We start from the raw sequence: 25332 nt of genomic DNA on the forward strand, positions 1-25332 counted from the left end.
ACACATGATAAAAGAATAATAGTTGGATAAAAATAAGATGATGAGAAAAATATAATAAATATTTATAGTATTTAATGTTTGATATACACTACCTAACAAATATGTGTGTGGATCAAATAATAGTAGGTGCTAAATTACATTTTGACATTATTATTTTTTCATCTGTTTTATTTAATTTAAAAATTAGATCAATTTTAATCATTTATTTATTTTGTCATTATTATTATTGTTATTGTTATTATAACTGTCACCTATATAAGGATATGACGGTGGTAACGATAAAAGTAGATTAAATGAAAGGATTGATATTTATATTAACTTTGAATTTAATAAAAATTGATGTATAGAATTCCAGGCTAAAGTTTAATTTGACACATGGGTTATGTTTGAATAAGTTTTTCCACGAGACCATGTGGAGGAAGAAAATATAAAATAAATTCTCAAATTAATTTGTTTTAGAAAACTTCTCTCACGAGTTAAAAATAACTTATATAAAATAGACATTATTTTTTGGAAAACCTAAATGACTTTAGGTTTATCAAAGAATTGGCTTTAATTTATGCATAAGTTATTTTAATCTAATGGAAAAAAAAAACTTATTTGAATTTTTTTTCTTATATTCTTTTATACGATCTTATTGAAAAACTTATTTAAATAGAGTTTGGTGTCATCGGTGCCATTTATGTATATAAATAACACGTCAAAGGAAAACTTTTTTGAAAACTATAAATATAGATCATTACATTATATATTTGAACGGTTTCGTTTAGTTTTTTTTTTTTTTTTTTTGAAAGAAAGGTCATTTACACAAAACATAAAATTAATATGTGATTAAATGTGGTTTGATTTGAGTGTAACATCGTATCTAAACTAAATCAAGCCAATATTTTATGATTTAATTTAATGATTTTTTAAAAACTTATTAATACAATTGATGACAAAATTTAGTTGATGAGTGAACCAAAGGAAAGTAGTAGATAAGTTAGTTGTTGTAGTATCAGCGTCAGCTAATAGAGTGTTAACTATTGGAGCTTAAACATCGGTCATTGAAGCATTAATTGTTGGAACACCAGTTATTGAAGTATCGACGGGTTTAGAAATAAAAGGGGCCAATTTCAATATTGGTTAACTAAGTCTCAGCTGATGGAGCATTAATATTGTCTATTAAAATATCATATATGAGTACTTGGTTTGGTTGTTTTTTATTTTTATTTTCACTGAAAATAAAAAATGTGATGAAAATGTGTTTGGTTGGATTTCTGTTTTTATTTTCAGTTAAAATATTTTTCTAAACGAACAAAAAATTAGAAACAATAAAATCTCGTTTTTAGTTGAAATCAGTAACCTCATTTTGGATAAAATGATAACGTGGTGGCAAAAAATATAATTTTAAACAAATCTAAAAATACATTTCCTTTTGAAAACGCATTTTCAGTGTTTTTATTTCTTGAAAGTATAAAACAAGAAGTCAAACCAAATATGTTTTCAGAATTCTAATCTTTTAAAAATGAAAATAGTTTTCAGAAAATGAAAATGCAACCCAAATATATCCTTAATTATTGAAGAACTCTGATTGATTTAGCATCAATTAGTTAGAAAATAAACTGTTTATCGTATTAGCCAAATGAAGTGCATGTTTACATTGTGGTTTTGATAAATTCAACCTCTACTTCCAAAAACATTTTTTTTGTCACTTCTATAATGCGTGTTTGAAAGTAAAAAATAAGAAGTTAAATCAAACATGTTTTTAGAATTTTAATTTTTTGAAAATGAAAATAATTTTTAAAAAATTAAAACAGAAAATGAAAATACAACCCAAATACATTCTTAATTATTAGAGAACTCTAATTGATTTATCATCACCTAGTTAGAAGATAAACTGTTTATCGTATTAGTCAAATGAAATGCATGTTTACATTGTGATTTTGATAAATTCAACCTCTACTTTTAAAAACATTTTTTTTGTCACTTCCATAGTGTCTGTTTGGATATTAAAGAGATCTAACTTAATTAATTAAACAAAATGTGTCAATATTATAAAACTTCTTATATTATATTTAATTTTTAAATAAAAAACAATACATGTTTGGACTATTGTTGTGGATCCACATTTAAACGTTTTCCCGCGTCAAAAAGAGTAAAAGAGGCAGAAATAGAAACTACTCTTTGTACCTTTTTCTTCTTTTTATTGTAAAGAAAGATTGCAAGTACCTCTTTTTTTTACTGTTATAGAATTTTTTTTAAATGATTGTTATAGAATTGACAAAACTTACGGACTGCATTTTAGTTATAGTCAGATTAAAATTAAAATTTTATCTTGATAATTCATATTTATTTTTTATATTGCAAATTATTAAATAGAGATTTTTTTTAATTGAAAATAATATTACTATGGTTATATATATATATATATTAAGAAATATTTAATTCATCAAAACCAATAAAAAATAATTAAATTAGTTTATTTTAATTAATAATTTTATAAATTTACTTCTTTTTTAAAAATATTCATATAATAAAATAGTTTAAGTGTAACTATATTTAATGAGGTTATTTGTAATTCAAGGGATAAGTTTTAACGAATGGGTATGACTTATGGTGTTAATAATTAAATGCATCCACATCTATAAATAAGTGGACATTTCAACAACAAAAAAACTTCACAATAAGAGTATTGAAAAATTACTAATAATTAATACATTTAAAAGTCTTCTTATATTTTTTATAATTAAAAAAGAAACATTTCCATTTGTTTTTTATATGAAGAATCACAAATAAAGGGGAGCAAAAAATATATACAAACTATTGTATCTATTTTAGTTAATTTCTATATTTTTTATTAATGGAAAAACTCATTTGAATATCGAGTAAGTAAGTTTTTTTAATATTTTTTTAAACGCTAACTTCTAATTTTTATTTTTTATATTTTTTTCACTTTTATCCTTGATATATTTATTTATTTTCTTTGTTTTTTTTTTTAAAATCATAATATTATTTTATGTCATTTTATATTTTTTAATTATTTTAACAATTAATTTTATTGAACACTTCTAATTTAATAAATTAATTTTTTATCTTTCAATTATCAACTTTCAGCTAACTGTTTAGATTACAACTAATTTTTCCCGTTAGTTTAACCAAACATAACTTAAGTTTTAATTTTTAATTTTTTAAGAATTCCTATGCTCGTGAATTGGTCAATTTCGTCACTCTCTCTCTCTCTATATATATATATATAAGAAGCTGCAGTAACATGAAATCACAAAGTGAAATTCATAATATTGTATTTATTTATATAAAGAATAGAATAAATATAAAACATATGGTAAAATAATCAAAACTCTGATGTTATAGATAAAGAGTCACAATTTACTTAATCAATGCTGGTTATATATTGAATATAATAGAGATATTTTATGTTTGGGGAAAAAACGTAGCAAATGTATATACTTGAATTTTTTTTTTACCAAATATATACATGAACTTTCGGGACTAATAAAACACACACTATCAATTTCAGGACTATATAACGTATGAACTCAAATAAACTCATATTCTAGCTAGTAAACCCTCTAAACAAAAGCTAGTAAATAAATTATACGTTCATTATTAATTTGATAAAACTCAATTTATCATTATTAATATTATTAAATTTATATCATACGAAACTCAATTTCTAATTATTTTAAGGCTAACTATTAACAGAACTAATTTGAAGTTAGTTCAAAATTTTACTAATTAGTTAACTCGGTAATTTGGATTTCTAAACTAAATTAGTTGAACTTAGTTAAATTAAAAGATAATAAAATAATGGAGTTAAACCTAAGTAAAGTACAGCTCCAAAATCAAAGTCATTAAATAATGGAGTTGAGCCTAAGTTAAGCACAGCTCCACTTGTTTGATTTACACATTTTAAGCGCTGCAGATCCATTGTACAAAGTCGAAAGTCAATATGCATGCTTATCTTATAATTTTTTTTCCTATCAAAATGAATTATTTTGTAAAAATACAAAATCAGTGTTTTACAAAATTCTTTATCTGTTTTGGGTGATTTATTTGCTTAAATATTTAGCGTTAGTTTGACTGGTAGTAAATTTAATAAAAATGTGACAAAATTTAATCATTCACATGTGTCACCTACCGAAAGATAAATAAAAAACACACACTTTAATAATTAGTTTCGCAAAATAATTCATTTTGATTAAAAAAAAGTACTTATGTCAATTGGTTTATTGAATTTTGATAGACGAAGAAAAATTGCAATATAAAAAGGACGTAATAATTAACCTGTAAATTAAATAAATGTTATACAACAATATTTTATTTTTGTCTTGGTTAGAGGTCATACTTTTGTTTTATTTTTAGGTTAGAAGTTATAAATGTTCTTCAAATCATTGGATTAAAGACTAATATGCTTGTGATAGGTGATTGTCCTTGCCAAAGAGAATTTTATACATGCATGAGATTAAAACAATTATGTTTTATTAAGAATAACTCTCATTCAACAAAGAAAAATCCTATTTAGTACCAAAAAAATACGAAAAAGAGTTAGAATTTTTTTAAATGACACTAATGAATTATCCGATTCTTAAAGTACAATAATGCTCGAAAGAATTAAAAAAAGAATACAATATACAATCAAAATAGTGATAATAATATGAAAATTGTAACAACTAATGCCATAATTGCATTTTTATAATAGCTACTGAAGCATCAAACAAAAACTCCAACCAGAGAGTGTAACTGTCATTAGCATTTATTATTAAGCCAATCATTAACTAAAAAATACTATCCCTACAAAAGAAAGAATCAAACTCACAAAAAAGAAGTAGAAAATCATTAGACAATCGTAAATCGTAATGACTGCTGTGGAAAGAATAGGAAAAACAAAAGACAAAATCCGAACCAAACACACATTGGAATTCCACGTGGATGACCTGGAAGAAGAAAATAAAATAAAAATATTCTAAATAAAAGATTATAACGTGATATTTTCCGCTATATAAACCAAAGTAGTAAGTTAGGACTTGATTATGAACGTGTCAGTCACAGAAATCTCGTCTTCTCCGAAAACGTCCTGCGCGTAACAAACTCTTATATAACAACACCCTTCTTTTTCTCTTTTCAGTTTACGTTTACGTTTACGCATTCACTCGCTTATATCGTCTTCCTCCGTTTTTTTCTTTCTCGTGAAACGCTTCTTCCAACTATGCCTGCCCCATTGATTCTGGTTACTGGCGGAGCCGGTTACATCGGTAGCCACACCATCCTTCAGCTTCTCTTCGGCGGTTACCATGTCTTCGCCGTCGACAACTTCGACAATTCTTCCGAAACCGCCATCAACAGAGTCAAGGAACTCGCCGGAGAATTAGCAAATAACCTTTCCTTTTGCAAGGTTTGCCGCTTCAACCGTTTTCTCATAAAAAATAATCAAGAAAAACTTTGTTTTTGATTGGTTGCACGGCCCTCAAAATTGGTTGATTTTGTGTTTTTTTATTGTTTGATTTGGGTTTAAGAACTGTTTTTTCGATTTTCGGTGCTTCGGATTTGTGTAGTAATACTATATTTTACGGGGCTTATTCCGCCTTGTAAATTGTGGTGGGCCCCACCGACAGGTAAAAGCAGCAAAAGTGTTGCGCTTCGCTTTATTCCATAGTTTTTAAACAGACGGTGACAGGTTCGAATCATGTGTGTTTCATAATCATATGAAGCTCTGCCGGTTTCACAATTAACCCGACAAGTACATAATGTACTTTTTGATGTGATGTGAGTTTAAGATCCAAATCCAATATTGTTTAGTTGCTTTCCATGATGTCTAGTTTCGTTTCCAATTAGAATTGTATTTGTATGTTTTTTTTTTCTCCTTCTCAAGTCCAATTGATGCTTCTGTTCTGTTTAGTTGCGGACTCTGGTTTAGATTATTTATACAAGTACTGCACTTTAGCTACAATCACTTTATTGTGGTGATGATTAACTCTTCATTATATTTTTCTTGCTGCAGCTTGACTTGCGGGACAGAGCTGCCCTCGAGAAAATATTTTCAACCGTAAAGTAAGGATTAGGCAGAAATTTTTTATAATAATTGAAAAAACAAAGAAAAAAGTATTGTTCTTTTCTTTGTCGGTGCGTCTTGTTTTCTTGTACTAGTTTGTAAGTTGTAACTCTGTCTTTTTTCCTGCAGGTTTGATGCCGTCATACATTTTGCTGGGCTTAAAGCAGTGGGTGAAAGCGTGAAGAAACCACTGCTCTACTTTGACAACAATTTGATAGGGACAATCGTTCTATTTGAAGTCATGGCTGCCCACGGATGCAAGAAGGTATATTCATTTTCAAAAAATAATAAAATAAAAAAAAAGTTTTGACTTGCATGAACAAGTATTACGAGTATGTCACACTTTCATAGTCTTTCAATTTGAGAGACCGGAATCAGGGTCCTTAATGGGTTATAATGTCAACCGTTTGTTTTAAAAAAATTAAATAGAAGCTACATGTTAAGATGAAGTGTAGACCTTTTACTCTCCTATCCCCTGCTATTTTGAAGTGTCTTGTGGAATTGGTTACGCAATCTGATTATTTAACTGATTTTATATTTCTTGAATGATTTCAGCTTGTGTTCTCATCTTCAGCAACTGTATATGGGTGGCCAAAGGAGGTCCCATGTACCGAAGAGTTCCCTTTGTCAGCAACAAACCCATATGGACGAACCAAGGTTTTGATTTTAATTTCATAATTATAATAATTTGTTGAACAGTACTGAACAATGATATCTGATGAGAGTTTTTCTCTTTTCAGCTTTTCATCGAAGAAATTTGTCGCGATATCCACCGTGCAGATTCAGATTGGACAGTTATACTATTGAGATACTTCAACCCAGTTGGTGCACATCCCAGTGGTTATATTGGTGAGGATCCTCTTGGAATTCCAAACAATCTCATGCCCTTTGTTCAACAAGTGGCAGTTGGCAGACGCCCTGCATTGACAGTTTTTGGAAGCGATTATAAAACAACTGACGGCACTGGAGTATGTTCTCACTTTTTTTTTTACTTGCTTTAGTGAACTTTTACCTTCAAAGATTTAATGCAATGCTCACACACACCCTATACATACTAGAAAATTGAGAAGAGATACAAGTGACCTAAGTTGACGAGGCCAAAAATCATCATAAGAACAAAATAAGACTTCCACAGCGATATCCCATTAATTTGATGATATGAACTCTATTCATAGGGCTTATTAGAGATGTGATTAACAATTAATAAACATTTTTAGCAACATAACTAAATAACACATTTCATAACTGATACAACTAACACTTGATTAATATCCTGATTTTTTCTTTTTCAGGTTCGTGATTACATTCATGTTCTTGATTTAGCAGATGGGCATATTGCTGCGTTGCGTAAACTGGATGATCCTAAAATAGGTATTTATTCCAAATTTATTATTTTCTTCTAATAATTTACTGTGTTCTTTTGGTAAACTCTTGACATTAGCAAATATTGTGAATGTGAATTGAATGATTAATTTCTACAAGACAGTGATAAATTTTTATGTCGTGTTACTTTAGTAAATAATATTGTTGAAACTTTGGTCTTTATCGGGCCCAAAGTATGATTTATGTAACCGACCTCATCACCTAGTGTGATAAGGTTTTGTTGTCGTCATCATATTACTTTGGTAAAATTTTGTACTGTTTGCATATGCAGGTTGTGAGGTTTATAACTTGGGAACAGGAAAGGGAACATCAGTTTTGGAGATGGTAAACGCTTTTGAACAGGCCTCTGGAAAGGTAACAGACTTATAGCTTTATGTCTGTTCTTGTATCTACTATCCATTATATTATAAACCCTGCTGCAATTTTTTGGCATTTTTATAGAAATGCAATTTGGATCTCATTCTGGACTTCAAATTTGACAGTGTAACCATTCTTCTGACATACTAAATCTCTCTTATCAGTTGTGCTCTGATAAGATACAATGAAATGGAAGAAATGTGAATCAAGCTCAAACAAAGTAGAATTTTTGGACTGTCAATTTTCATGCAATATGTCCCGGTGCATTCTTGATTCTTTTGAACCTCAACTACATGTTTTGTCCCTCTGACTGGTAGACACAACATGAAAGTGGGAACAAAAAATTTAGAAAACAAACATCTTCCCTTCCTACGCAACGGATTTGTTCAATTTCATGTTTAAGTTGTTTAAATAAATAAACCTAAAACATTTTGAACCAACTCGTTTATGCTATTCTTCGGTACCTGACTAATTTAATCTTTGTACAATTTATTAATGCTCAGAAAATTCCACTTGCAATGGCGGGTCGGAGACCTGGTGATGCTGAAATTGTTTATGCATCAACAGAAAAAGCGGAAAGAGAACTTAAATGGAAGTAAGTATTAATTTGCTTCAAAGTGTATAATTGCATGACATGAGATTTAGCTCTACTTAAGGCTCTCAGTTCTCTGCCTGAACTGACCATTTATGACTGAATACTTTCACTTCTATTCAAAACTCTTTTCGGTCTTTTCAAATTTGCAACTAATACACATGGAAATATTTTCATCTTTTGATAAAAATAAATAAAGTTGGGCGAGGTTCTCTAATTGTTATATCCTCTCTCTTTTTCTTTTCTCACCAATTTATTGTCGTGCAGGACTAAATATTGCATCGATGATATGTGCCGAGATCAATGGAATTGGGCAAGGAAAAACCCTTATGGCTATGGTGGATCTGAAGATTCCTCCAATTGATGTCGATTATTGTTGGATAATATAGCCATACATGTTCTCTTTTGGGGTCTTTTTAACCCTGTCAACCAATAGGTCCCTAAAGTTTTTGTTTAGCTATTCTAAGGTGGAAAATCGTTTCCTAATTTATTATGAATTCTAATAATGTGGTAAACAAGTAGTGGTTTAGTTTACTTTTACGATTATTTAGGTTCCACCTCACATGATATTGAATGGGGGTATTCTCTCATGTTCTTCAATTTAAACTACACATCATAGAGTTTGACTAACCGGTATAATCTTACCTTACCGCATTATCCACAATAATAAAGTTTTAAATAGCATTATATATTTTGATTTTCCTTTTATTTTCTCTTTGTTTTTTTTTTTTTTTTTTTAACTATCGTCGGTTGAGGAAGCCATAATCCTTCAATTCCTTTTCTTTTTTTTTTTCATCATATATGAGGTTTAAGCTCGAGATGTTAATTCAGCGAGAGCTATGGAAACTCCCCAACAGTCAAGAGTATCTTAAAGGATCTATTAGATTAGGATTTTAAAAAAATTATAAAAAATCTTATGGTATTTAATTGAGATTTTTAAATGATATAAATAAATTTTATAATATTTAATTTGAATTTTTAAGATTTTTAAACAAAGACAATAAAATTGACTAATATTCAATTAAGATTTTTTTATATTGACTAATATTCAATTAAGATTTTTTTTATAACTTATGAAAAAAATTTTGTATTAAAAAACATATAAAGTTTTGATAGGATTTCATTTATCAAAAAATATCAATCAAATCCTTGAGATTTTATTAGATTTTTTTCTATTGATTAATCAATTTTCTTTTTTGTTAGATTCCTTTTATTGATTATTCTATTTTCTTTTTCGTTTGTTTTTTACATTAATATTTGCCTTAATTTCATTATCCACATAATTCATAATCCTCTTACAAAATTTTTCACTCTCACCATTCCCTTTTATCCCCATTTAAACAAATACTATTACAAGAAGAATTAATATAAAAGAACATAAAATTAAAATGAATTTAGTTATTAAAAGATTTTAAAAAATTATATTAGCTCTATTTTTTATCTAAATTTTATCATTTTTTCTTTTTTTTCATTAACTCTTATAATTTTAAATGTATTTTTAAAAATTTATAAAATTTTATAATCTATAAATTTCTTTCAAATCTTTTAAATTCTTGTCATATAAAAAAAATTTGATATTTACAAGTAATCTTTAAATTTTAAAAGACTTTTTTATACTAAAATAATCTTTTAAAATTCTAATTTAATCGACCCCCTAACGCAACAATTACGCTTAAGTTACTTTTAACGAGCCTTGCAATTGCACTGCAGCCATGATATGAGAGGGTTTATGCTCCGTTCGGTAGACATTAATTAATATCATGAAAAAGAATATAATTCTCATAATATATATGAATGTTATTTTACAAAAATAAATTGTAATAATTACACGAAAAAGAGAAGGATTGCAATAAATAATCATTCATCGCAAATCCCAATGAAGAAGTTAGCATTGTGCATCGGGCGCAACGCTAACTCGGTTAACCGGGATCAGCACAAGCTCATGAGCAACATCCTTGAATTGGAGAATTCCTCCATTGTTGCATTTTGATAGCAACCGTGCAGCTTCTTCCTTTGTCAATTTAATCCTCACTCTCATCCCTTCTTTTTCTCCCACTTCATTACCACTACCCCACCTTGTTTTCTCAAACTCTTTTTCACTATCTTCTCCCAAAATGGTAGGTTCTGATTCTGCAAACCGGACAGTTTTCTTCACTGTCTTCCTTGGCGGTTGTTTTTTTGTTAACTCATCTCTGTAAACAGGTTTTGTGACTTCCAGTGGCTCTACTTCTGCTTTTTTATGTGACACTTTTCCATTAAAGCAAGCAAATATTGTGCGAATCATTCTTAATTAACAAGATTTACAAGAATGAGTTTTGAGGTTTATCAAGGAACAAAGGAGGGAAGATACAGTTAGAGAATGGAAAGGAGTGAATTTATAGTAATAGTTTGGTTTGGTCTAGCACAAGTTTGAAGTGTCAACCGGGGCATGCAAAAAAGAAAATAAAAGTAAAAGGGTGTTAGTTACCTTGGAAATTTTATTAGCCAATGAGGAAATTTAGTCACGATTTGAAATGTATAATTAGTCGAGCTTCAAGTGATTGACTGTCAAATTAGATGTTTCTCTTTTGTGTACATCTACATGCACTGAAGTTCAAAAGACTATATTATCATTTTTCAAAGGGTCAATATACATATGGGTTAAGGGCTTTATTGGTATTTCAACTATGAGCTGAATGGGCACCTTGGCCACCTACAGCCTGTGACCCGTTCAAGAAGGTGACCTCTGTCCAATAGGGACAAGCATTTTTACTTTATTTAATCCTGTAACGTACATAATTAGGAGGGTGAAACAGAAACTCGAAGTTTTACATCACGGCATCTTAGAAAGTGATACGAAGAATGAGTCATGGAGAATTTATGCAACGCGCTTTGGAATTTGGATTGAAATTAGACTAAGCTGAATGAAACTAAGTCAATATGATTATGTTTGGAAACCATAGTTAGACTAATTAATATGATTGATATTAGACTAAGTTGAGACTAGTCAATATGATTATGTTTCCAAACCAATTTTGTTACCAGTCGTGTTACTATTAATTTGGGGATTTAAATTAGACTAAGAGGATACTAAGTCATTATGATTATGTTTCAAAACCATACTTAGCTTTTCTTACCCCAGTTGTGTTACTATTAATTTGGCCAAAGACGATACTAAGTCATTAGCTAATCCATCGAGAATGGCTTCAGCATAATCAAATTCATCAATAGGGAAACCTATTGCAATTAAGGTGTCATTGTCAACGATTTTCTTGATTGTTAGCTGGTAATCATTCATTGCTCCCATCTTTTTGGCACTTCTTAGTTGCAATTTTAGTTTGATTTTGGTTTTCGTCTATAAGGTAGAGTAAGTTTCAACTTTCAAGTTTCAAGTATCTTCCAACCATTCTTTGTGTGAAGACTCGGTGTCATTGATGCTAGAAGCCAAAGACACTTGCTGCTCCCAGTTTAATTACTCTAGGTTTTGCTGTCTAATTAGCTCATGTTCTTCATTCGATAACCTTTTTGGCCTAAATTTTCTGACATAGGCTTATGCAACTTGTAACCCTTGATTGTTGCAACAATTCTACGACACCAAACTAAATATACACTAAATTAATTCATAAATCCTGTAACATTGGATTGAACAGGCGTTTGAGACTTGCTAACATTAAAACGAACACATCCTTCCTCATCCAATTTTGGGATACAATATATAAAATCCTGTTAGGGGCAGAGTCATGCGTGATCATTCAAGTTCTTATACCATAAGCAATAATTAATAGATGAGAGGAATTGAGATAAATTATACGCTATAATATTATTCAATGGGTCAATGTATATCCATAATTTTCATAAAAATAAAATAAAAATTGTATACCTAGAGATAACTCATCAACTGTATGTAATAACTAACATAATAGAATTCATAACACTTTTATTTTTGTGCAATTGAATAATAAATCTAATAATTTTGTTTTTTTTATCCATATAAATTAAACACAATACCGTAGACTTATAGCACTCACATATTCTCAAGTAATTGAATTAAACCCCTTTGATATCTAATAACTTTGTTTAAAGTAACATCAAAAAATATTTTCATTAGTTGAAATAAAAAATATATGTAAAATTCACAATTGACCTAAAATTAGGAATTTTCTAACATGTGAAGAGTAAAATTGTATACCAAGACCAAAATTACAATTTAGAAAAAAATACATTAAAAATATGAGTAATATTTTTTTTCTTTTCTAATCTATCTATATATTAATCTTTAAACGTTACGAATACATCTAGATTAAGTTCATATAAAGTGCAACTTTACACTTTTAGAGGATAAAATACATAAATCTCAGCCCTTCATAATAATTAACGGTCTAGATCATTACAATTTAATTAAAAATGCCACATAATTATTTTTAACAAAATAAAATACATCATTAAAATTATAAAAAAAAGTACAACAAGAAACTTTTTTTCCCTCATGTCGTGCTTGATTACCATTCCAATCAGTTTGCAATGTTTTATTTTTTCGTGATCCAGCACTTAATCATTGTTTGGGGGAGAATCAAACATCAATTGACCAATACAATAATCTGATTTTTGCATTATAGAGATGTTATTATAGTGGGAAAATTGCAAAAATTGCTTTCAAGTTAGCATCGTAATGGAAACAAATTTAAATGACAAGTAGAGAATGTTTTTGATAGGCAAAATCAATTTATTTAAAACACCACAGTTTGCACAAGAAGTGCCTCCGTGATCCAACAGATTACAATACCTGATTAATGTAAAACACCCCCTCCACCAAAGTTCCTTCCAATAACCGGATTAAACCCAACCCCTTATGGGCTACTCGAAAGTGCAACTTGCACTTTTAGAGGATAAAGTGCAAACATCTCAACCCTTCATTAATTCCTTACAATTTCATCTCTAGCTGTTGGAATGAATATTATTACATGCTTATTGCTTTGCACATATTCATGTACGTTTTACTGGGATTTATAAATATTTTATTAATTTAATATTCAAGAATTTAACGTTAAACTATGCGACTTAATTTTTATCATTAAAACTAATACGTAAAAGGACTAAAATGAATAATTTTAAGTGTATGAATTAAAAAATAAAATTTGCATAACTACATGGGTTAAACGAATAATTAAACTTAAATTAAATTATGAGTGGTTGAGATTAAAAAATAAAGTTGTGTAACTTTTTTTAAATATTCACATTATCATTAAATAACTTTTAGTTCTAATGATTTATGCACAACATATAGTTTTTTTTTTTTCACTCTTTCATATTAACATTCCTTTTACTTGATATATGCTTCTTTTACATCTATACAGAAATCGTAAGATCAAATTAGGTGAGAAATAGACTTTTATTATGATAAGAGAAACGTTGTTTGTACAACAAATTTTACAACAAAAAGAAGAAATAAGAAAAATTAGAGAAAAGGAAAAAAGTATGTTCAGTGGTATAATAAGAAGAAGAAAGTATTTTTTATAGTAAGAAAGTAAATTCCATGAGAGAGGAGAGCAGAAGGAGAATCTAGATGTGGAAACAGCGACCGACTAAGCAGTAAAATGCGTTTAGATTGCATTATTACAAGACCGTAAAAGCGAGTATCCCGTGGGCATCAGGTCCCTATTCAAACCAAATTCCACATACAAAAGACTCCGCGTTTCCCCTTCCCCTCAACCACAATCAACAGACACTGCACCAAACACCAACAACGCTTTAGCTCTCTCTCTTCTCTCCATAACCGCCACCGGCGATCTGGCACTAACAGATCGCCGCTGCTACATCTGAATCCGATCCAGCCAACAGATCTCTCCAATTCAAATGGAGAATCTAATCTCTTTGGTCAACAAAATCCAGAGAGCTTGCACCGCCTTAGGTGACCACGGCGAAAACAGTGCACTCCCCACACTATGGGACTCTCTCCCCGCCATCGCCGTCGTCGGAGGCCAGGTCACACCTCCGATCCCTCTCTCTCTCTTACTCTATTCTCTTTTCATCTCCCAACGAATCATAACGTCGTGTTTCTCTCACTTTCAGAGCTCAGGAAAGTCCTCCGTCTTGGAGAGCGTTGTCGGCAAAGATTTCTTACCTCGTGGATCAGGTCATCGTCGTTCTGTTTTCCTTAAATCGATGCTTGTGATTTGAAACTTACGCGTGCGAATCGCTTTTCAGGTATTGTTACGCGACGACCGCTCGTGTTGCAGCTTCACAAGATTGAAGAGGGAAGCAGAGAGTACGCGGAGTTCCTCCACCTCCCGAGGAAGAGGTTCACCGATTTTGGTACTTTTCTGTTCTCTCTGTCTCAACCTCTTTTTATTTATTATTATTATTATTATTATTATTATTATTATTATTATTATTATTATTATTATTGTATTATTGTATATTCCTCTCTCCAAGCTTGATTTGCATGACCGATTTGAATGCTTATTTCTATGTATGTCTTTTATTGATAATCTCTAATTTGTGTAGTTGCTGTGAGGAAGGAGATTCAAGACGAAACTGATAGAGAGACTGGACGAACCAAACAAATTTCTACTGTTCCCATTCATCTTAGTATATACTCTCCCAATGGTGCGTTTGAATTTCGTTTTTCTTTATTATCGTCCTACATTCTTATCTTAGATCTGTCAGGAACAATGCTTAGTAACATCTGTTTGTTTGACTTCGGGTGACCTCTTGGACTTTTGCAGTTGTTAACTTGACACTCGTTGATCTTCCTGGGCTTACGAAAGTAGCTGTTGGTAAGCATCTAATTGACATGTCTTTGTTGTCCGTGGTTACAGACGGTGAGAGTTCTTAAAATTTTATGATGTATGAGATACTAACGGATTTTTTGCAAAAATATAGAGGGTCAACCGGATAGTATTGTGAAAGACATTGAGGATATGGTTCGCTCCTACATTGAGAAGGTAGGGTTCGTTCAAATGCTGTAGCTTGTAATTGGAAATAGTACATTTTTGAGGAACAAACTTTGCAAGCAAGCATATAGATATTTACCTCCCTGTAACAAATTTTGATTTTTGATTTTTACAAACATAATTTGCATATGGGGAAAATTTAACTTTGAAAGCTCACTGATTGTGCAAAAACCTAGTTTACATTTTTCTGACCTTTTGATTGTACAAAACCTTAGAGTAGACATTTTTGAAAAAATCCATTTCCATGTGAGAAAATGTGGTGTATTGAATTTGATGTTAATGTGCAGCCGAACTGTATAATTTTGGCCATTTCACCAGCCAATCAAGATCTTGCAACATCTGATGCAATTAAAATTTCCCGTGAAGTGGACCCTACTGGTAATTTTAATATTTCCTTCTCTATCATTTTTTAATACTCTTCATGTTGCATGCACTTAATGAAGTTTTTCAATCTTTATTGAGATTCAGTGCGTTATACATTTACAATGTAAGTTTGAACATGAGGATTTAGCTCCTCTAAAGTCAGGGGTGCACTTTAGACGATAAAGTGAAGTCATAACCGATAATTAGAAAATTAGCTTTCAAAATTTTAACAATTTAATAGTTTGTTATACATATGCATATATTTGTCACATTCTCAATTAAGAAAAACAAAAGTTATAACTACATGTTGTCCTTTGAAGTGAACTGACTTGCTTTGGTGGAGCCACCCTAACTGTAGAGGAGCCAAATTCTCGTCATGATTCTAATTGTTTACATTGTTGATTTATTGAAAACGTTTAGTTGAAGTGAACAGCTTAAAGAAAGAAATTTGTTGGTGTTCTAATTTTTGGCTTATTGATTTCAAATTTTTAGGAGATAGGACCATTGGAGTTTTGACAAAGATTGATCTTATGGACAAGGGTACTGATGCTGTTGATGTAAGTCAAACATAATTCCAATACAAATGGCATGGTGATGATTCATTATAAGGTCAAAGATGCTCAAAAATATAGAAAGGCTCATGAAGATCTTTTATATTTCTACTGTTATTATCTATGAAATATGAAAAATTAGATTTTGATACCTCCCTCCTGAATGCTGCTCTACTAGTTTCCCTGTTTCCCTAGATCGGTCTTCGTTTATTGGAACAATGGATAATGAAATGAAAAGGGAGAGAATACCAATTATCAATCAATCACCAGAATTGACTGTGACATTTTTCCTTAATTGACATAACGAGCTTGATTTCAATTGAAACTGAATTCATGTGTATTATTTTAACAGAATTATTTTATTTAAATGGACTCTAGTCATTGTGTCATATTTAATTAGGAGTTGGATGAAGTGTCTAAAAGGCTCATGATTTTTCATGTTAAAATATTCTTTCTACTGCATAATTTGGGCATAGTTTCATTAATTCTCAGTCACCTCTCAAATTTATGGCAACCCCAATGAATAGGCAGTGAGGTAGATATTTCATTCTAAGAAGAAGCAAAAAAAATTTTAATACTTGATGAATACTGATGTGTATAACATTTTTCTTGCTCAGATATTGGAAGGAAGAGCATATAGGTTAAAGTTTCCCTGGATTGGTGTTGTGAATAGATCACAACAAGACATAAACAAGAATGTTGACATGATTGCTGCTAGGCGTAGAGAACGTGAGTACTTCAATAGTACCCCTGAATATAAACACCTTGCGAACAGAATGGGTTCCGAGCATCTGGCGAAGATGCTCTCAAAGGTATAAAAAAATAATTGTAGCATCATTTTGACTAAAATGTACTGTTTTTGTATTTATGTAACTCTTGTTTTATATCTCAGCATTTGGAGACAGTAATCAAGTCCAAAATTCCTGGCATTCAATCTCTAATTAACAAAACAATTGCTGAACTTGAAGCTGAACTAACTCGTTTAGGAAAGCCTGTAGCAGCTGATGCTGGGGTAAGTTTTCTCTCCTTTGCTCTACCAGTTTTTAACTATTAATTTTAAGTTCTAAAATCCATGGTTATTTAATAAGTTCATTGTGCATGTGTCTGTGAATATCCATTCCCACAATATGTCCATTGATTTTTTATGAACTCATTTATGCTAGCTGTGCTGGTGGAAGATAGTATGATACTATTTTCAGGGATTCTAGCTTGGTGTTTTAGTGAATTTTTTTAATGACACATTGCCCATCACATGCAGGGAAAGTTGTATGCAATCATGGAAATATGCCGCTCATTTGATCAAATATTTAAAGACCATCTTGATGGCGTGTATGTGCTACATTTTTGTATTCTAGTTTGGAATTTCTTTTTCAAAGTTATCTCCATACTGCATTCATTTTTGGATTCAAACTAATTTCAATAATTTGCCAATGTCCTACAGGCGGCCTGGAGGTGATAAAATTTATAATGTCTTTGACAATCAGCTCCCCGCTGCTTTAAAAAGGTTGCAGTTTGATAAGCAGCTTTCAATGGAAAATATAAGGAAACTTATTACTGAAGCTGATGGGTATCAGCCTCATCTTATAGCTCCAGAACAAGGATATCGTCGTCTAATTGAATCTTCTCTAATAACTATTAGGGGCCCTGCTGAGGCAGCTGTTGATGCGGTATGATTTTCATATTCGAATCATCAAATTTTAACCTTTGATAGTCACTCAATGGAAATTTATTTGTACCACAAAAAAAGTGTTATTGAGATCTCTGATCTAGTGTGATTATGGTGATGGAAAGCAGGTGGTGAAATAAAATACTTGATTATAGGGCACACTCCTTTTCCTTGTAGTTCTGAGTTTACAACTTGGCCTCATTATTGGACAGATAAATTATTAAAAATCTTATCCTCATCTTCAATCTAGTAAAAATTTTGTGAACTGGTGAATTTTTCAAAATTGATATTTTGAAGTATTATGTATTTCTGCATTAATATTTTGCTGATCTCACTGTTCATGCTCATTCAAGTGTCATTCTGAATTGAATGCTTCCAGGTTCACTCGCTGTTAAAGGACTTGGTTCACAAAGCTATCAGTGAGACTTTGGTATGTTCCGGGCAGTACTTATTTCATGTTCCTATTGTATATCTTTATGCTGTATTTGATGTTCACAAAGCTATTGTGAAACTTTGGTATGTTCCCAGCAGTACTTATTTAGTTTTTCTGTTGTATTTATTGTTGCTGTAGTTGTGTTTGATAAGTTTTCGTGCTTCATAGTCTAGTGACAAAGTGCAGTTTTTAATATCATTTACAACAACAACAATAACAACATTATCCCAGTAGGTGAGGTTGCCTATATGGATCAGACAATGCCATTGAGTTCATTTAAAAACCAAAATTGAAAGATACTATCCATCATGGGATTGTTTAATAATTTCTTTTAATATGGATCAGACAATGCCATTGAGTTCATTTAAAAACCAAATATGAAAGATACTATTCATCGTGGGATTCTTTTAATAATTTCCTCCAATTTCTTTCTTAAGATAATGCTATTGTCTCTTAGCATACTATTTCTACTACCACTTTTTTTTTCCATATTGTCCATTTAAAATCCCAACATTTACTACCATGTAGTATAGATGATCGTATAGCAATATGATAAAACTTCAATTTTAGAATTTGAAAACAGGCATTGTTTTGGGGGCTTTCTTTGATCAAGTATTAAGATATGTATGCTTGGAGATGTTGTGCGTTAATATCTAACCCTCTCTGTATTTTCTTTGCCAATTCTCAAATGGTTTTAGCTTTTCCATAACAATGAACCTGCCTTTCCTTATTAGATGAATTTTGTATGGGTTTTGTGAATGCTAATGCATCTATCTTGGAATTTCCAAAGAAATGGTGATAAGTCTTTAATGTGGGACTGATGACCGTTGACCTCTTCGTGATTTTGTATTATCTATGATTAAACTAAGATGGTTTGGAATTTTACCGACTTTTACTTTACTTATACATGATTTTTAATTTTTTCTTTCCATTAAGTTCTATAGGGTTCACAATTTTCCCCGTTTACATAGTTTGGCTGATTTACAGGACTTGAAGCAGTATCCTGGTCTCCGGGTTGAGGTTGGGGCTGCTGCTGTTGATTCACTAGAAAGAATGAGGGATGAAAGCAAAAGAGCAACACTGCAGCTAGTTGATATGGAGTGTGGCTATCTGACTGTTGATTTCTTTCGGAAGCTTCCTCAAGATGTTGATAAGGGTGGCAATCCCACACATTCAATTTTTGATAGATATAATGATTCATATCTAAGGCGAATTGGTAAGTCTTACTATTCTTAGTCTCAAACTTGTCATATTACAGCTTTATTCTCATAGTTTGATATGGTATGATGTCCATCAATATGTTCGAAATGCATTGAAATACAGACGTTCACATTCACTCTGTATAAACAGGAACCACAATTTTGTCATATGTCAATATGGTCTGTGCTACACTGCGGAATTCAATTCCCAAGTCCATCGTCTATTGTCAAGTGCGGGAGGCAAAACGAAGTCTACTTGATCACTTTTTTACCGAGCTAGGCAAAATGGAGGTAAGAATAAGTCCTCCTTTCCAAAGTTTTACTGTATATTTTTCTTTTAATTTTGATCATTCAAATAAGATCTAATTTGAATGATCATCATATTTATTCTTCCTTAAAAAGTCATGTGTATTTATCTTTTAATCTTTAATCATTCACATGTGATCAAATAATATATGTTTATTAATACAAAAAATTAAGTGTTGACTGTCTGCATAAATCCTCTTTGCAGACCAAGCGTCTGTCATCGTTATTGAATGAGGATCCTGCAATTATGGAACGACGTAGTGCGCTCGCAAAGAGACTAGAGTTATACCGGAGTGCACAAGCTGAAATAGATGCAGTTGCTTGGTCTAAGTAGATATATGTATGTCAGATCACGTTTATACGAGAGCCAGCAGTGTCATTATTCATTGTTTCCCTATTTCCAGTTCATTATTCATACTCATTTTTTGTTGTCATCTTATCCACTTGTATTGTCATCTTAAATAGATGAGACGATTCTGAAAAGGGAAAAAAATGATTTTTTGGGTTATACAATTGAGTGTCCCCGTATATTTCATTTTTCAGACCTTCCAAATCTCCACTGCCCATTTTTATTTGTATGAGATTCTGATGCGTTCACAATGAGAATAATCTTTATACATTTTTGGGTTATATAAAGAGCTAGTTTAATATTTTTCAAACAATTAAAAAAATGCATAAATAAAAAACTGAGATATTATGTGCAATCTGAAAAAATTTCAAGGAGTTATAAGGTTGATGGTGAAGGGAGAAGGGAGGGGATGAGAGGTTGTGGGTTTAATTTCTTCTATTAAAAAAATTAATAATTAATAATCAATATTTGTCGATAAAGTTAATATAATATTTTAGAAAGTATACTATCTCGTTCAATTCTTTTTATAAAACCAATTAAATAATTTATGATAACTATAAAAATTAGTTAATTGAGTTGATAATATTAAAAAAAACCTTTTTTTTAGTTATTCTTAAATTATATTTAACAAGCACTTTCATCTAATTTTTAATCTTTTTATTAACTGAAAATTTTATTTGATTTTATTAATAGTATTTGGCAAAGAATAATTTTTAGATGATTATAATATTCTTTTGTATGTTGCTTCAAGTGATGTTTACGAGAACATTAGTTTCTAATTTTATACTTTATTTATTTATTTTATTAAGGTATGACTTAATAATATCATGGTCCTCATAAAATAGTTATTTTTTTATATAATAACAATAATTTATTGACTTTTTTTATTTTAAAAGAGTCATTCTACATAACAAGTCAATGAATCATCGATCTTATTATATTATCAATATTAATATTATTACTTGACCAAAATAAAAATAAATAAATCTTTAAAAGATTAAAATAAAACAAAAAAATTTAAAGAATATTAAAATAAAAAGTTTATTTAATAGGAGAAAAAGATATTTAAGTATATTATAAGAATTTCTTAATATTTTTTTACTTAAGTTAATGTTTTTTTTTTTCATTTCTCAAATTTTTGCATGGTTTATTTTAGCTGTAAAAAAAAGCATTAATCTAACTTAAGGAGATTCACTGGACCCTACGACGTGAACTGACTATTTAACACAAAGTTGCGTTGCGGTTGAAGCGGAGATCCTCGGACTCGGATACGCATCGTGATTCTAACGTTAACATATAACAATCCCTTTTTCCCATTTCCATTTTCTATGCTGCGATGCGAATATGCTTCCTCCTATCCTTCCTTCTACAAATGCTATGTGATTTTCAAATCTAGAATCTCCAGTGTGGAATGCACCACAATATTCATGTGAAATTGAACTGCTTTTTCTTCTTCAAAATTAAACTCATATTGTCAAACCTGCCATGAATTTGATTTGATTGAGTATCTTTATGCAGGCCAATTAATTGCTTTTCAGTTGCTGACAGATGCTGAGTACCGATCCATTTTCTCTCCTTTTTCGCAGTCACCATTAGAAGGAAGCCATGGAATCTGAGAGGGAAAGTTTTGACCTCTCAGGACCTTTGCATCTAACTTATGCCTTATGGTAAGATCTATTAAATCTATCTTCCACTTTAATTTTTTTTTTGGGGTATTTGTGTACTTTTAGATTAGATTGTTTCTTCTTCACCATGTCTGATTTCTGATGTGAGTATCAGTTGCGTGATTGTATACATAACGGTCTATGTTCAGGGAAATATGGTGAAACTAATATCACACCAAAGGTTTTAAATTGCGGTCACGATTGATTGCGGTTTTTTGTGTTCCTTGTTGATGCAACATCAATTGCGGTTATGTAGAACACAAAAAAGCCTTGACTGTTGTGACTGAAATCGTGGCTGTGGACCGTAATTTAAAACCTTCATGTGCGTATAACCCTTGTGTTCTCATCTAGACATCAGGGAATATGTGAACTTCGATTCTTTGCTGGTTGAAATTTAACACATTCACGCAGTTAGCTAATTGTAATGGTTGGAGTAAGATAATACGAATCACATTTTATCTCATAAATCAGACTAAAAATATTAAATATGCATCCTAAATTTGAACAGTCCAATCTTGACCTGAATGCATAAATGCATCGAATCCTATTTCGAGAGAGGATATGTATGTGTCCTTCAAGACCTATTTTTCTTCTTCAGACTGCACTTTTTTTTTTACCAAGTACTCTGTTTATCTAAAGCCTAATACATAGAGGATATTCTTTTTGCATAGAGCTTCGATAGTGGAAATTCTTTAGAATTCTAATAGTTGTATAGGAGGAGTATATGTGTTTTTTGCCCCCCTATTGGAAGAATTTGGCTTATACAAAATAGTATACCATCTATTTCAGGGACAATGCATATCATCGAATGTCAGTTGCTGCTAGTTTGGTCCAAGGTGTTTACATTCTAGAAAGGGACAGACAAGAAAAACGTGAAGGAAAAAATGCTCTTGCACCACCTTGGTGGACATTCTTTCACTTTCAGCTGCTCCGTCCCCTAGTAGATGATGTCGATTACTCCATCTTTGGTGCAATATATGAGTTCAGGCCTCCTTCATCTCAGTATAATGACACTTTATATAGAAGTCCACGTTATGTGATTGCCTTTAGAGGGACTCTAACCAAATCAGACTCAGTTTCTCGTGATATTGAGCTGGATATCCACTTTATCAAGCAAGGGCTTCATCAAACTTCCCGCTCTGAAATAGCTATTCAAGCTGTTCGAAACACAGTAGCAACTGTAGGTGATTCAAATGTTTGGTTGGCTGGACACTCTCTAGGATCAGCGATGGCAATGCTCACTGGGAAAACCATGGCCAAGAATGGTATGTTTATTGAATCTTTTCTTTTCAACCCACCATTTGTATCTGCTCCAATTGAAAGAATTAAGGATGAGAGGGTGAAACATGGGATTCGATTTGCGGGCAGCGTTATAACAGCTGGACTCACCATTGCTATGCAAGCCAAGCAGCCGAAGGATTTATCTGCTGATCCATTTGCTGCTTTGGCTGCCTGGGTCCCAGGTTTGTTTGTGAATCCATCTGACCATATCTGCTCAGAGTATATTGGTTACTTTGAACATAGAAGAAAAATGGATGAGATTGGAGCAGGTGTCATTGAAAGGTTAGCAACTCAAAATTCACTTGGTGGCCTACTGATGAGTGCATTTGGGAAGGAATCTGAACCCCTTCACCTCATTCCTTCAGCTTCTCTGACAGTTAATGTTACTCCTTCGCGTGATTTCAAAGAAGCACATGGGATTCACCAGTGGTGGAAACCAGACTTGCAGCTAGAACACAAGCTCTACAATTACAAATAGTTCCTCTAGTTATTTATTTATTGTGATACATTGGGGGGTGTTGGTTCTGGTTTTCTTGTACAGACGGATGAAATTTATTAGGAAAGATGAAGGTAAATTATGAATGATTGAATTGTCATTTTGTATAAATTGTTAGATAAGTGGCTGTTGTGACTTCTTCTACAGCTTTGGCGTATTTTGGATTGAAGAAACCTTCTCTGCTTTAAAGCATTTAACTTTTGTTTACTAGAATAAAAAAAATGATACTATGTTGTTATTATTGAAAATCTAAACAGCATTTGGTCTTCGAATTAGCTTATTCTTTGTTCATTAATGATTATAATTTATAATGTTATTAACCGTGAAATTTGTGTGTTTTTGTTAACAAACATAATCCCATAGGTATATTTGAGAAATGAGACAATTTTTCATTTGGAAGCCTTTTATCCTCTTGGTAGGTCCTTCGCCTTGGATCTATGTTAAACTTCTACTCAGTATTAAAGATTAATTATTGAAATAAATTATAAACAAAAGAATGATGAGTTTCAATATTAATTCCAATGATAATCCTAATAGTATTTTGATAATAGTTCTAATAGAAATTTCGATTATAATTTTGATAGTAATTTTCATAATAATCAGAAGTAAGGATTGAAATAGCAGAATTTTTTAGAAGAAATGGAGATTGAAAAAAGTAAGGTTTGGAGAAGAAATATTGGTTAAAAATAATGTCTTAACCCATCAATCATTAAATGCCGAGTGGACTTATGAGCGTCCTGGGCACTTAAGTGTTATATATTTATATGTTATAGAAGAAATAATGTTACATGTTTCAATCCTTATTATAACATACAAATTTTATATTTATAGAGTACAAATTATAACTATTTCTAATCACTATAAATTTTCACTAAATCTTCATTGTCAATGGCTTTGGTCTTCAATCTCTATCATTGATGTCTTTGTCTTTAATTATCATCATGATGATTTTGGCCATCTCTACGATTGATAGTTAGATCTTAACAATAAATTTTTTCTTCAGATTAAAAAAAAAAAACTTTGTTGTTGGGTTTTTTATTTTTTATGCTAGGATCAAGAAAATATGTGTTGAAGTGGAAACTTAGTGAGTTTCAAAAATTTTATACGTAAATGAGTTATTTCTTTCTATATCAAATGTATGCCTTGTTATTAATGACATACATCATATTTTAAGTATCGTGGACCTATAATCAGTAGTTTAGTAAGTAAAGTAATTCATTTTATTTTTGCAACGTTCTGGACCTAAACAATTTTTTTTTATATATTTTTGAAACTGCTTTGAAACTAATTTCCAATACATTGCATATAGATTTTCTACAGTTTTTGTACTGTATGGTCACCAAATTAGATTTTAAATTTGGAGAATGATTTGATGAATCAATTTCTGATATATATATATATATATATATATATATATATATATATATATATATATATATATGTATGTAAAGAAAAATATATAATTACTTGCTATCAAACAGACAACAGAAATCAACATCCCTAAAGAGAGCCGCATTTCCGGATCTTTTCATGGATGGCCCTACGCCATGCCTGCCCCCACCCAAAGCAGGGGTGGCCCTCTTTTTCTCACCGAAATCTGATTCAGTTTATTCCAATTCCCACAACCAATACAAAACAAAAGCCACGACCACGACATAGTTAAATTAGTATCACCATCAAGCATGGTATCCAACTTTGCTTAACCTAC

The 25332-nt window shown here is 30.9% G+C and overlaps 3 protein-coding genes across 5 annotated transcripts; all 3 read left to right on the forward strand.

Moving 5' to 3' along the window:
* The first annotated feature begins 5036 nt into the window (after positions 1-5036).
* On the forward strand, positions 5037-9075 carry LOC114422968 (UDP-glucose 4-epimerase GEPI48-like). Its single transcript, XM_028389543.1, has 9 exons — positions 5037-5395; positions 6002-6051; positions 6182-6317; positions 6608-6709; positions 6793-7020; positions 7345-7423; positions 7707-7789; positions 8296-8387; positions 8652-9075. The coding sequence occupies exons 1-9, from the start codon at positions 5210-5212 to the stop codon at positions 8746-8748; spliced, it is 1053 nt and encodes a 350-aa protein (XP_028245344.1). The 5' UTR covers positions 5037-5209; the 3' UTR covers positions 8749-9075.
* A 4922-nt stretch (positions 9076-13997) lies between these two features.
* LOC114421081 (dynamin-related protein 5A) lies at positions 13998-20378 on the forward strand. Its single transcript, XM_028386869.1, has 16 exons — positions 13998-14345; positions 14433-14496; positions 14568-14675; positions 14868-14969; positions 15089-15139; positions 15246-15307; positions 15604-15694; positions 16172-16236; positions 16848-17042; positions 17123-17242; positions 17489-17559; positions 17672-17897; positions 18276-18326; positions 19317-19545; positions 19680-19819; positions 20040-20378. The coding sequence occupies exons 1-16, from the start codon at positions 14217-14219 to the stop codon at positions 20166-20168; spliced, it is 1833 nt and encodes a 610-aa protein (XP_028242670.1). The 5' UTR covers positions 13998-14216; the 3' UTR covers positions 20169-20378.
* Positions 20379-21410: 1032 nt separating this feature from the next.
* On the forward strand, positions 21411-23865 carry LOC114422243 (GDSL esterase/lipase At4g10955-like). 3 transcript variants are annotated; one of them, XM_028388498.1, is made up of 3 exons: positions 21411-21612; positions 21702-21850; positions 22637-23865. In XM_028388498.1, the coding sequence occupies exons 2-3, from the start codon at positions 21789-21791 to the stop codon at positions 23604-23606; spliced, it is 1032 nt and encodes a 343-aa protein (XP_028244299.1). In that variant the 5' UTR covers positions 21411-21612; positions 21702-21788; the 3' UTR covers positions 23607-23865. The 3 variants fall into 3 exon arrangements, with proteins under 3 accessions (XP_028244299.1, XP_028244301.1, XP_028244300.1); XM_028388500.1 differs by having other exon boundaries at positions 21411-21562; XM_028388499.1 differs by lacking the exon at positions 21411-21612 and having other exon boundaries at positions 21619-21850.
* The last annotated feature ends 1467 nt before the right edge of the window (positions 23866-25332 follow it).

This window comes from Glycine soja, chromosome 8 (assembly GCF_004193775.1).
Source record: "Glycine soja cultivar W05 chromosome 8, ASM419377v2, whole genome shotgun sequence".
Taxonomy (NCBI): domain Eukaryota; kingdom Viridiplantae; phylum Streptophyta; class Magnoliopsida; order Fabales; family Fabaceae; genus Glycine; species Glycine soja.